Consider the following 14,427-nt stretch of genomic DNA (forward strand, 5'->3'; position numbering starts at 1 on the left):
TTCCCTGTTCCTTGGTTTGGGCATTTCTGTCATTAAAACATCCAAAAGCAGCACAAAGAGTCAACATTTTCGAAGACTCTGCATTACGATCTATAACGTTACAAGTCTACAGTCTGGGCAGAAATGAGCCCTGACCCATTATGGCAGTGGTAGTGACACATCCTACAAACCAGGGGCGGCATCTACATGTATCTGTGCCCCATCCCAGACAGGGTTACTTGTAAGCTAACGTAAACTGGAATGGTTAATTTTAGCCTACAAGCAAATGGTGGTATATTTCACATTTCTAGCTTCATTCATACAAATGGCTACTTGATTTGATTTTTGAAGCTAGTACTCTTTAGTAGAAACATTTAGTTAGCTTGTTAGCTCGTGGGCTAATAGCAAAAATCCGAGTGGCTAACGGTAGCTTGCAAACAGCCCCTGCGGTGGTTAGCTAGCTTGCTATAGTATATAACAGAGGTCTGCAACCTTTGCCATTAAAAGAGCCATTTTTGACCAAAAATAATATGAAAAAATCTGTGTGGAGCCGCAAAACATGTTTGTGCCTTATAATCAAGGTAAATAGCCTATTAAGTCTAAATTAGCGTATACTTATGGTCTAAATAAACATTTGTTAATAGGTTTTACCACAAGGTGGACACTGTGCAGGGTACTATTAATAATTATCTGGTACTTAAATTTTGCAGAGCTGGCAGTGAGAGCAAACAAATCTGTCCACGCACTACTACATTCTCTATTTTATTCAATTTACTTTTTTGGATTTGGCATCCATAGCTAACCAGCCACTGCTATCGAGGTTCAGCAACATTTGGATTCATAGAATAAATTTCCATAGACTTCTTTTCTCAAAGGCTCAAGGAGCAACTGGACAGGGGCTAAAGAGCCACATGTGGCAGGTTGCCTACCCCTGGTATATGACATACTGACAGGGGACTTTGAGGGGTGCAGCAAACTCTGCCCACTTTTTTCTTCTCTTCTCTGTCGTGGCACAATGAGAGGACATGTCAAAGAGGCTCTCCTGTTCACTCCACATCTCCACTTTCTCCTTTTTCCCAAGAGCATCCATAAGACACTTGACACTTAAAATTCATTATAAATCACATCTATAATGTTTTATGGCTGTTGATATAGTGCATTATAGTGAAGTAAGCATTATGTGTGTTCATGAGTTAGATAGGTTTGTACTCTAACAGTCAGTCACTTCCCTCTATTTATACCCTAGACATGCCTATAGTTTGGTTCTTATCTGCCGAGGTTTTACTGGAAAAATCTACTGCCACCCCAATAAAAAGGTAAAAACAATGTCTTTGTATATTTCTCTCAAAGTGTGCTCATGGTTTCTCCAGATTCTCAACCAACACTCAGCATGTTAAAATATGTGTTGATAGCCTAATAATCTGTAATAGTTTTGTTTAAGGATCATTATTGTCAAATAAAATTACTCTAAAATCTATGATGCATTAATTTCTGTGGGGTGCTTTCTGTTTCTGTCAGAGCAAATAAGTGTTAAAACTTGTGACACAGATGTAAGATTTTAAACTTTATTAGGCTACACAATCTCTGACAAAGTCAGATGACACTTTTCTAGAGACACAGTCTAATCTTTCACTACACTCTAAACTTTTGTTACAACCCAGGTCTGTAGGAGAAAAGAAGCAACATAGAACCGGTTAAAGTCTAAGTGAGCATGTCAGAAATATCTGATTAAATTCATGTTTAATTTTCTTATTGGAAATCCATATTGTGCTGCACAAGTCCATCAGTAGCCACAAAGCTTTAATAACCATGTAGTATGTAACAGCTCTTTATTGAAACATACAGAGGCTGTACTTTCACCATTTGTCATTTTTATCATAAATATATTATTTTAAGATATTGGGGAGGATATTACATTTTTAAGGAGTGTTCAAAGAAAATATTAATAATGCTGGAAAGCCCCCTCCCCACCTCAATACATTTCATACAGTCCCTAATTTAGTAAAGTCTGAACTATTGATGGGCGCATGAAGCCTTATGAAGCTTCAGGGCTTCAAACACAGAAGCACAGTGATATCTGGTGACTTGCAGAATGTATAGGAGTCTTTCAAGACTGAAGTCAAGGAGTGAAACAGGTTTCTCAACTACTGTAACATCCACCTATCCTAAATCAGAACAGAGACCCCACCTCCCTCCTAGAGGAAATAGCATAGAAAACAAAATAGGTGAGCCAGCTTGGTTGTTAACCCTCGTGTCTTAATCAAGAAAAGATGAAGTTCCTTTTGTTGCTTCTCTTCTGTCACATTTCATCTGCAGGTAAGATCCAGTTTCAAATCTTTACATCACTTTCCACTCAGCTCTGTATTTTGTTCCAGTGTAGCTCACTTTTACTCCAACATAAGACTATGTTTTCACTGAACTGTACTGAATCCATCATATTCAAGATGAGTGTGCTTTTTATGATGATGATGATGATGTGTGTTTATTCACACTGAATGTATAAACCTTGTTTGTCCTGCAGTGAAACACTCCCTGATGTTTTTCATAACTGCGTCATCTGGAGTCCCAAACTTCCCAGAATTTCTTGCTGCTGCAGTGGTTGATGAACTTCTGATAGGTTACTGTGACAGCAACAAAAACACAGTAGAACCAAAACAGGACTGGATGAAAAATCTTTTACAAAACTTTCCCGAGCACTTGGAGCGGTACACCCAAGAGTGTACTGAGGGCCAGCCAAACTTCTTCAAAGCCACCATGTATGGTTTAAAGCAGCGCTTCAACCAAACCAGAGGTACAGTATCTATTTATGTTATATCACTTTTTACTGCTAAAATCTACTGGGTCCTGTTTTTTTTTGTTTGGCAAAGTCTGTGCAAGTGTGCATGTGCACATAAAAGGAATCTGGAAGGTATTTAGAGCTGGGACTGTATCTGAGACTGCAGGTGTCTAACAGGTGTCACTGTTTATGTAACGTATGCACAGAATGCAAGATGACACTGACTTGGCAGTCATGTGTCAGTTCATAAGACAATTTCTACAATTGTAACTTTCAGCATTCGTATAAAGTGCACGAAGTATCTGCTCTTGAATCATGAGCACACCACAAGATTGGGAGGATCACATCATGCCATCCACAATATGTTTAAGATCACCTTTTCACTGGTGATATCATCATTGTGAATTACAGTCTCTGTTTCTGTCTCTCAGGCATCCATATTTTACAGCAGATGTTTGGCTGTGAGTGGGACAATGAGACTGGAGAGGTTAATGGTTTATTGCAGTACAGTTACAATGGCAAAGACTTCATATCTTTGGACCTGAAGACATTGACATGGATCGCTCCAACACCACAGGCTGTCATCACCAAACTGAGATGGGATACTGAAAAAGTTAGAATAAAATACAATGAAAATTACATCACACAAATTTGTCCTGAGTGGCTGAAGATGTATGTGGCCTTTGGCAAGAGCTCTCTGCTGAGAACAGGTAGGATCACATGACCTGATGTACTTTCATTGACACAACAAAGTTTACACAGTCTGCTCAGACTGAACTGCCATTTTATTACACTCCAACCAGTTGACATTACTTTTTTGGGCCATCCTCTGTTTTCTTGGCAGTATGATTTGATAGAGCCCTCACCAACCAGTAGGGACTAATTCTTGTGTCCTCTGACATCACTTTCCATCAAAGCTGAGCCTGTCCCCTTTCCCTGTTTTCTTACCTCTCCTACCATTCTCTCTATATCTCTCTCTTACTCTCTCTGCAGACCTTCCCTCAGTGTCTCTCCTCCAGAAGTCTCCCTCCTCTCCAGTCAGCTGCCACGCTACAGGTTTCTACCCTGACAGAGCCATGATGTTCTGGAGGAAAGATGGAGAGGAGATTCATGAGGACGTGGACCACAGAGAGATCCTCCCCAACCATGATGGATCCTTCCAGATGAGTGTTGACCTGAACCTTTCATCAGTCCCACCTGAAGACTGGAGGAGGTACGACTGTGTGTTTCATCTCTCTGGTGTCAAGGATGACATCATCACCAAACTGGACAAAGCAGTGATCAGGACCAACTGGGGTAAGACTGAGATCAGAAGTGACAGATGTGAGAAAGCAGCAGTTCATGACTCATTGATTGTTCACCTCTTTGGTGCTGAATGGGACTGTTTGCTTCTTGTGTCCATGCTACCAAATGGTCATGTAACAGGCTACCTACCTCGGTCACTAACCAAATAATAAGTTATGACTTATTGCACGCTACCTTTTCACTGATAGCTAATGTGATAGCTTCCTCCATTTTTTACTCTCATGCTCTGTTACATCAAGAGTCGGCACATCAAGATGGTTCCAAATTGGCCAACAGCTGCAAATGTATGTGTCAAAGCCACTCACAAAAGTTGAGCTCCAAACAGAAGTCGGGTATCATGTTGGTTTAGCTTCTTTCGTACAGTTTGTTTTGTTTTCAAACCAATGCATGCATCCTGTTGCAGGACAAACCAGCATCACGTGTAATTGGTTCATAACTAGATGAATATGTACAGCAGCTATTAATAAATAGATGGATGTACTTCTGTACTTCTGATGTTCTAACCTGCTTTGTCTTTATGGTTGGAGACTTATCATTGTTTTTTGTTCAACAGAGAAGCCTTCTGACATGACCATTACCATCCCTGCTGCAGTGGCTGTTCTTGCTGTCGTCCTCATGGCTGCCACTGGATTCACTGTTTACAAAAAGAAGAAAGGTGAGAGGCCAGACTTAAAGATACTGTCATGTAATTTTTGGGGCGCTTAGGTTTTTTTTACTATAAGCCACAAAGGGTAAAACAATCCTCAACTCCCATTATAACGCAACCAACAGACTGTTGCATGATGATGATGATGATGATGATGATAGAAAAATGTAATAGCCAAGTAACAGAGTGGATCAGATTTGGTGGGACAAATTATTCTGGTATTTAAAACTGTGACAACTGAAATTATTTCTCTTCTTCTTCTTCTCTCCAGCTGAATGTCCTCCATGTCATGAGTAGAACTTGTTTTTATTCCTTTTTATCTGGTATTCCAATAACCAATCACCAGAATAAATGTTGGTGTTGTACATTTCTGCAAACCACAGATTTTCAATTTTATCTTGTGCCAATGCTGTGGTTTACATGTGGTTAGGTTTAGGCATAAAAAACACCTTGTCGGGGTGAGGAAAACAACATGTTTTGGCTTAAAATGACCAGTTAGGTCACTACAAACATGGCTGGAAATGTCCCAACCTCTATTTAAAAAATACTCGGTTTTTTTTGGTCCACAAAAGTCATCTGCCGTCCCCTCCTGCTCCTGACGAGAAACTAATCTGAACTATATCATACATACGGAATGTACAAAAGAGCTGTTTATTAACAGCAGTTCAGTGCAGGATGAGTGGAATAATTGTGTGTTTTTCATTACAGCTCCCGACAACAGCTCTGAGCTCTCTGAGAAACTGAATCCAGAGACCTGATTTGCAGACACATCCTGGGCGCTGTGAATTACTTCAAATGGGATGCAGAGCAGTAAATGCTGTGACTTCAATTACACTTTAATGTACACGTTTATGACACATTAAAAAACTTAGTTTATCTGCTTTGTCAGGATTGTGTGGGTGCAGTTTCATCAGATTTGATTTATGTTGCTTTACCCTGATTGGTGTATGTGACATCGCCTTTTCCCCTTTGACCTCCACCTACTTCATTACTTATAGCGACAAGATGAGCGAGGAAAGAAGTTTTCAGGGCCTTAAAATTAAATGAGGTAATTTAGAGAAAAAAGCCCACAAGGCATGGATACTCAAAAACTTTTACATCAAATGACAATTTTTTTTTGTTATATTGGGACACTTACATTATAAAATTATGAAGACAAAGGATGATACTTTCAAAGCATGGTACATAACTGATCAGGGCTTCAGTGAGCTCCTGGACAGTCTGTGGCGGTACTTGGCAGCATCAGATGCACCGATACATAATGTCCCATACGTGCTCAATTAGATTTAGGTCAGGGGAACGAGAGTGCCAGTCAATGGCATCAATGCCTTCGTCATTTAGGAACTGCCTACACACTCTGGCCACATGAAGACAGGCACTGTCCCGCACCAGGAGGAACCCAGGGACCTCACCACCACCACCAAGTCTTTACAGATTCATCAGCCTCATCAGTCTTCAGTCTCAGAGTCACCCGCCACTACCACCACCAGTGTCTGGACTCCATGGGGCATTTATCTTGCTCTGCTCAGATGCCGCTCCATTGCACATCTCCCTTGGTAGCCCAAGCACCAAAGACTTTTTATCAATTCATATTCATTACATCATCTATTAATCTGTACACCTCTAATCTGTATTAAACAGTAATCTTTATTTCATTCACTTGGTCTCTCCTGATGGAACTGTGCTTGTTACTGTAAGTAAGCACAATAAAACCTTCACCAGTAAAAAGCCAATACTTTATCAATACACGTGTTCAGCATGTAGAAAGCAATATTTCAATCTGCTCTGTCCACAGTCTCTCATTCATCGCTTTTATGGTTTACAATCATGGTTTACACAACATAAACATTGTGCCAGCAGTCATACTTATTATATAACATTACTGTCTTTATGTAGTATTGTGATGTCAGGAGCAATATTCATTTTGTTGACCTGTTAATTTCTATTCAGTGACATATTGAGTTTATAAAGGCTAGTGACTGTTGCTGTCATAGACTGTATAAAACTATGTCCTGTGTATTTTCTTAAACACTTCACATCAAAGGAAAACATTAGGAGATGAAGTGTGTGTGTGTGTGTGTGAGAGAGAGAGAGAGAGACAGAGAGAGAGAGAGAGAGAGAGAGGAAGACAGAGAGAGTGTGTGTTAATAGTTACTGTTAATGCCGCTTGTTATGTTTCTGTGCGTAAAAAGCATTGAGATTAAATGACAGTATATCTCTCATCCACTCACGCACACGCACGCACGTGCGTCAGTAAAAGTCATGGAAACAGAACGGTGTCGTTCTACCGAGGTCATATAAAAGCTGCACGCCTCTCCGAAATCTCCCCTTTGCACTGAGACTTGACACAAGTTGACCTGCGAGCCTTACAAAACCCTCAAGAAAACACTGAGAGATAACTCCAGCTGTACCTACCTGCTGAAAGATGGCGTCCGGACCCCCCGCGATGGAGCACCTGCTGGCCCGAGTCAGGCGGTGGATCACTTCCTTTGCCGGTAAGACATCTTTTAATGTCCTGTCAAATTTAGCCTTTTATTAATGTTGCTTAAATCATTGAAAGAGAATTTTAGTACAAAATTTGCATTAAATTATTGTAAACTGTTATTATTACTCTCATTATTAGCCCTGTAATGCCTGACCCCAGAAATAATGGACAGAAAATTCTTGAATCTGGAACCTTTATTTGGCCCTTTCACAAAATTTGAAAAAAAAAAATTACAAAAAATTATTTGCATATAGGTTTTTCCATTTGTATCGTAAATGATACATCGGGCATTACATGCAGTTCTGGCAAAACAGCAAGAACATCAGCCTCTTTAGGCCTCTTTCTTCTTTTCTCTTTTATTATGAAAGCATGAAAACAGCAGTTAAGGCTATTCAACAAGAACACTGGCCTCTTATTTTTTCAAACTGCTACTTTTTCCAGTAACTTTTTCTTGTATTATGAACAGTAGTAAGCATGAAAACAGCAGTTCAGGCGATACAACAAGAACATCGGCCTCTTATTTTTTTCAAACTGCTACCTTTTCCAGTAACTTTCTTTTATCGTGACAAGTGGTAATCATGAAAACAGCAGTTACGGCGATAACAAGAACATCAGCCTCTTCATTTTTTAAAACTGTGATTGTTTCCAGTGACTTTTTCTTTTATTATGCCATGTGGTAATCATGGAAACAGTTCCTGTCCTTGTTCAGGCAGAGATGGACGTTGCATTTTCCACAGCGCACATGGGAAAAGTGTCCTGTGCAGTGCTTGCACCTTTGTCGCTTTTCCCAGGATGGGAAGTGGTTGACCATATCTCTCCTCACATCCAGAGGCACACTGGTCGATCGCCACCTCCCCTGTAGTGGTGGTGATGATGGTGATTGTGCTGGTGAGGAGTGTGGTGGTGAGGAGTGTGGTGGAGAGGAGAGTGGTCTGCCAACCCTGACTTTTGCTTTTCCTGTGCTTACCAGGGAAAAGCCAACTGATGCCTGAAATCTTCTCAGGGGCATGGTGTTTTTCTCTAGGTCCAGTGCCTTCAGGTCTCTTCGGTACAGGGACCAAGCATTGATGAGTGCCACTGTGACACTATGCCACCAGATATACAAGTACCATCTTCTGGTTTTGAAGCTGTATTTGTACAGGGCAGACAGCATATCCGTAAGATCCACACCCCCCATGAATCTGTTATAGGTTTCCACGATGGATGGTCTGGGAACCATGACATATTTTTTGGTCTTCCGATCCTAGCGTTTCACGTGGTCTTGGGGAGTGATGCCGACAAAAGAGGACACCAGGTTGACGGGTTTGTTGTCACACCACCTTACAACTATCACGTTGTTTTGGTTGACTCTGTAATCCATGGACCCTCTTCCCTGTTTCCTCAGGTCTTTTTCATCCTTCATGCTGCAGTTGGGTACCCTGTTCATCCTGATGGTGCCAAGGTAGTATATCCCTCTCTGCCACAGGTGTTCCAACAGTGGGAGTGATGTAAAATAGTTGTCCGCAAACACTTTGTGGTTCTTCCCTGCAGGAAGGGTTGATGTCGATTTGAGAACAACATCTCCACTCACACCAACCTCAGACCTTTCCTTGTCTGGATCTGCTGCCCCTTGACAAACATCAAAGTCATACAGGAAACCACTCTGTCCTGCACGTCCCCACATTTTGAATCCCCATTTGTGGGGTTTTGCTGGCATGTAGACTTTCAGATGAGATCTTCCCTTAAACGGAATCATTATCTCATCAACTGCATGATGTTCTTCAGGAGGGATATGAAGGCATTGTTCTTGTAGCTTTTCGAGCCATGGCCTCAGTTTCCACAATTTATCCTTCTTTGCATCTTCAGACACACTGAGGTTGTCTTGAAAGTGCAGCAATGTCAGCAATTTCTCAAATCGATCACGTGACATCACATCGGCAACTTTGGGGTACTTTGTTTCTATTTCCCAATAGGCCCTTACATTGGGCATCTGTACCAAACCCATGAACATGTACATGCCAAGAACCTGCTCAATTTCTTTGAAATTTGTGTTGACTGATTTCCCTTCCTTCTGCACACTGAAAAGGTTTGTTTGATCTGCAACCAGCTGTATCATGTCCTCAGTGACAAACTGTTTGAAATACATGTAAGGTGTAAACTCACACCTTTCTTCGATGCCTTCATCAGCACTCTCAATAAATGGAACATCTGGAGGGTCAAATTCTGCCTTTCTCCACCTGTACTCCTTCGTTTTCACTTTTTTCTTTGCAGATTTATTTGTTCTTTTGGCCTGTGTTACTGTTGGACCTCCTCCTTCTGTGCTAATCTGGTCATCACTTTTATCAATCTCAGCAGCTGTATGTGCCTTTCTCCTCTCCTCTTTGCTTTTTACTTTACTTCTTCCACGCTGCTTGGTCGCCTGTGACGTTGTTAGACCCTCCTCTTCCTCTTCAAGCCTATCATCAAGAGTTTTATCTTCCTCATTGCTACTACCAGTACTAGAGTTCTCTTCATCATAGTCTGCATTAGGGGTCCAATCTTTATCCAACACTTCATCATCTGTAGACATTAACTCCTCTATGTCACTTGAATTGCCATCAAGGAAGCGTAGGACATCTTCAGCACTGTACCGTTTAGCCATCTAAAGTACAGAAATATAGGTTTATCCATTTTTGAGTGCAATTATTTGTTGTAAATATCGCATTTCAATCTGTAATTTGTGTAACTGATTGATCAAAACATTTTTATGATACACAATGATCAATATAATGCATATTGCACCAAGAAAAAAAAGATAATGACAATTAAGAGATTTGCTACCAAATTCCACTTTTTACCTGTAGTATCAAATTTGAACACAAATTTTATCCACAATTTTACTATATACTAAAATGCAAAAAATTAAATAATTATAACTTGCTTCAACAGATGAAGTGCTCATGGTAGAATATTACTAAAAATTTCATAGAAAATGTCACTGGAAAATCGTAAAAATCGCAATTTTCTTTACCTTGATCCAGTGAGTTGGGAACTATCTGAAGGCGGCCATCTTGGATTGTCCCATGTACTGTGTCTGAATTGTTGTAGTGATAAAGGTATCCACCAGGGGGTGGAAGACAAGTATCAGATTGGATACAAGAGGGTTTTGAGTGAAGTTTTTACCATAAGGGGATGCAATAGGTCTCAGAAATGTTTGTATCAGATTTGATGCATTTGGCATTATAGGGTTAGGGACCGAGCCCGGAGGCAGAGGACTGCTCACCTATTGTTTTTGCTGCGTTTATTAGGGACCTCTGCTGAAGGACACAAATGAGTTAGTGCCTCTTAAAGGTGACATGTCACAAAACCTTTTGACAATTTTTCCCCAAAATGGCTGTGGCGCGCCCGGTAAGAATGGTGTAGAAACATCAAACCAAAACTGGCTTCTCTGTCAACTCGAGACCTACAAATCACTCATTGACACCACTGACCTAAATCTAACAGGAAATGAGCTAGTGCCTCTGAAAGTTACATGAGCAAATGTGTCAGCTGTGGGCTAGACATTGTAATTGTCTCCCCCTTTTCTGCCTGGCCCACTCAACTGCATGTAATTAGCATAACAATGGCTTCACTCTGACAGACACAAGCCTGCTGTGTGTGTTTGGGATAACATTGACCAAACTGACCAGCTCATGTGTCTCATTCCTACATTTTCCTAAATAAATGCCTGATAGCAAAAACATGTAAATACAAGATCTCCAGGTCAAACTATTTCGCCTCATTTAGAATCTGAATCAAACCTGTAGCTACAACTGTGCTGCAGCACTCATGATTAAATACACGTAGTCCTGCTCATTTTCACCACTGACATTAACTAGTATATATTTGTGCCTGTCTGATGTCACTTATATCCTCACAGCAGCCGGTAGACATCAAGCACGCTTCCACTAGGTCACATGATTTCAAATGAATATGGATGTGTTGTTTGATTGTCACACATGTCAAAGTTTAATTAGGTCACATGGCTAATGTCTACAACTTTCAAAATATAAGCTCACACCACTTCATAAGAACCCTTTACATTTTTTAAATTGAGTTTGACAATGATTGCATTCATTTGTTGTACACTCAAGCTTTCAACTGGTCAAGAGGTTTTAAATTACTTTAAAAATGACCTTAAAAGTATTTCCATTTATTTTATCAATTTTATGTCTCTGAACCCAAGAGACTGACCTGGAGGGTTGCAGTAAATCACCTCATTTCAAGTACAAGTCAATAACAGTGTTACAAACATCAGGAAAGAATGTACATCTTTGAAGAAATGTTACATTCATCAACACAGTAGTCTCATCAAACACCTTTCTTTTGATTTAATTGACAGAAAAATTAAATGCTGTCTTTTTGATGCATACAACATTATGTATACTTAGTGCAATCTGTAACTCCCTCTGCCACAAACAGGAAGTATGTAAACATATGAGATATGTCATTCCACCACAGAAACAAGGATATGCAACTCACTCATGCATTACTGTGTAACTATGACCAATACAACTGATGCATCAGCCTGCTTCCTGCCATTAAAGCAACAGAATCTTCATTTTAATATTTCATATGTATATTTCAGGCTGAAGTAGTTCATTGACCTAGCTCACTATTAAATTCTCCTTGACATGTATTTTATGGAAATTATTTCAACTTTTTTTCCCCCTATAAAAACAGTAGAGCTATGAAACAAACCATTAAACAATTAAAATCCTCAAAACATAGTTAATATTTATGTATATTTCACGCTACAGTAGTTCTAAAAGATTGACTTGTTCAAAGTGGCAAAAATATTAATATATTATATTTTTACAGCAGTTTTTGGAAAGGTGATATTTTCTGTCTATAGGGATTTATACATTATTTTATTGAAGAAATTAAACACCACCTACAGTATATACCACTGTTTTCCATCTGTCACATACTGCTACAACCTTTAATACTGAAAACTCTGTTGCTACATTTATGATCATGACTGTTAATTACAAACTGTATTGTAATCCAGTTAAAATTTATATTATGTACATATATATTCATGTACTTACATCACAATGTGTTACACACAAAACAGGAGTACTGTCACAACAGGCCTTTGTCTTTTACAATACACGGGGTACACTTCAGTTCTTAACAGCATGACAAACACCATGTTGTTGTTCACATTTTATAATTTCTTTATCATGACAGTGTATTACATTTCAATGTGGATGTTGCATTCTATTGACATAGATCAGAATAAGATTTAATATAAAGACATGTAATTAATGTGCAGGAGCCTGTTTATCTATATATAACTTGTTAAATAATTCAAAGATAATTTGTCGTACTGACCATTATTTATTTCCTCTCTTACTCGACCACCTGAGCTGCTGCTGTTCACTGTGGACAAAGAAGGTCAGTGTGAGCTCACTTTTTTGTTTCTTTAAAAAAAATTATTTTACTAAGATATTTTTGTTTTATTGACCATTTTTGACTTTACTCTTATCTTTCTCCACCACCTGAGCTGCTGCTGCTGTTCACTGTGGACTAAAAGGTGAGTTTGAGCTTCTGACTTATAGAAACATAAATAAAGTGATGTATGTTATTGTGTAAACTGGCCACATGAAGCTGTTTATCTTTATATTATCACTTATTTTATGTCTTACTGTCAGTCTGCAGGATTATGTGCAGCTCCAACGTTCACACAGGAAGCAGCAAAGAAGAAAGACCCAGACTCAGTGTTCCTCAGTGTAACACAAAGAGCACACGTGTTTGTTGTTTCAGGGCAGGACTCCTCTTGTGTTCAGGGGCTCCTGAGAGTGGATGTGAACCAAACCACACAAAGCCGTCCACTGAGCACTCTGTTACACTAATTTCTAAACTTCACTGGTTTACTGTTGAATTGAATAAAATCAACTCTCAGACATATATAGTATGTACTATGTATTGTGAGCTTTATTTTAACTTCAATGATGCTGAGTTCATGTGAAGCTTTTTAAATAGTGAATCAGTTGCAGGTGTCATTAAATGTATTAGTGGCTAAAATGCTGCTAAAACAGCTTCACCACCAGGAGTCTCTTTAAACAGGCAGCTACACTGAGTCATCTGGATTAATTTGTCATTTTAAAGCATTGACACATTCAAAAGTTCTGAGAAACTGTCAAAGATCAGGAAGAAGGAAGATGAACATATTGGACAGGTTGTAAACACTTCAGGAAGAGGAGAAGAAGTGAACAGAGACCTTCAGCTACTGCAAAAGATCAAACACACACACACACACACACACACACCCTTTATAACACAAATCTATGAAGGTAACAGACATTTACTTATTGAATTTCCATATACTTATATTTGGTTTCTGAGGCATTTAAATGGTTTATTCTGCTGCCATGTTTGTAATATAAATCACAGTTGACAGTTTTGAGTAATGTAAATATTTCATTAAGTAATTAAGCATTTCTTTGGGTGTGTAAGACAAACATAAATGATTCTTCCTCCACAATAAGACTAAAAGTCTTTATCCATGCTGTGAGGATGTAGTGATCATTCCACACAGAAATACTGGAAGGATGAAAATTAAGACATAAAATATTACTTTGTTTGACCTGAGGGTGGCGTCAGAGGTACAGCAGCCACCACAGTTTATCCTCTGTCAGTGACAATTTAGCTCATGCTCAGCTCTTGACATAATGCTCTCAACACTCAGTCTAGTCTCAGTTTGCCTCAGTTTCAAATGTAATATTTAGTATTTGTGCAACATGTTAGTGGAAACTAACTTGTGGGAGAAAAGAAGATGTTTCAGATGAACAGGATGCTCAGTGCTTCCTCCTGCAGTACTGAGTGTGTAAAAGGCCCTCAGCAGTCTTACACTGATTAAATACAACACACCAGGTTAAAGAAACAGGCAGGAAGAGTTTGCACTGTTCCAAAAACCTCTGAAGCATTTACATGTTTTCAGCCACAATCATGTCTGCACTTCCTGATGTGATTCCACACATCAGTACACATGTAATCTTTCAGGTTTTGTGACATGTTTACATGCAGCTCATTATTGTGGTTTTACTGGTGCTATACCCCTACTTTAACCACTGTATACATCTCTTATACTGTGACCAGTGCAGCCTGAATACACTCACAGTTGTCCTGTACCTTGGACCGTCCATTTGCACTGTATGTACTGTGTTACTCATTCACTGCACTGGTGTAAAAAGATGAACCCAGAGGATGAAATGAAGACAGAGGGATCCTTTC

The 14,427-nt window shown here is 39.4% G+C and overlaps 2 protein-coding genes across 2 annotated transcripts; one reads left to right on the top strand and one right to left on the bottom strand.

Annotated features, from left to right (window-relative positions):
* The first annotated feature begins 2,234 nt into the window (after positions 1-2,234).
* LOC125906218 (major histocompatibility complex class I-related gene protein-like) lies at positions 2,235-5,464 on the top strand. Its single transcript, XM_049604695.1, has 7 exons — positions 2,235-2,295; positions 2,501-2,770; positions 3,187-3,465; positions 3,749-4,051; positions 4,614-4,715; positions 4,978-4,992; positions 5,415-5,464. The coding sequence occupies exons 1-7, from the start codon at positions 2,250-2,252 to the stop codon at positions 5,462-5,464; spliced, it is 1,065 nt and encodes a 354-aa protein (XP_049460652.1). The 5' UTR covers positions 2,235-2,249.
* Positions 5,465-8,434: 2,970 nt separating this feature from the next.
* On the bottom strand, positions 8,435-9,811 carry LOC125906372 (piggyBac transposable element-derived protein 3-like). Its single transcript, XM_049604990.1, has one exon. It carries the CDS (start codon positions 9,809-9,811, stop codon positions 8,435-8,437), a length of 1,377 nt encoding a protein of 458 aa, XP_049460947.1.
* Between the last annotated feature and the right edge of the window lie 4,616 nt (positions 9,812-14,427).

This window comes from Epinephelus fuscoguttatus, linkage group LG18, assembly GCF_011397635.1.
Source record: "Epinephelus fuscoguttatus linkage group LG18, E.fuscoguttatus.final_Chr_v1".
In the NCBI taxonomy this organism is placed as follows: Eukaryota; Metazoa; Chordata; class Actinopteri; order Perciformes; family Serranidae; genus Epinephelus; species Epinephelus fuscoguttatus.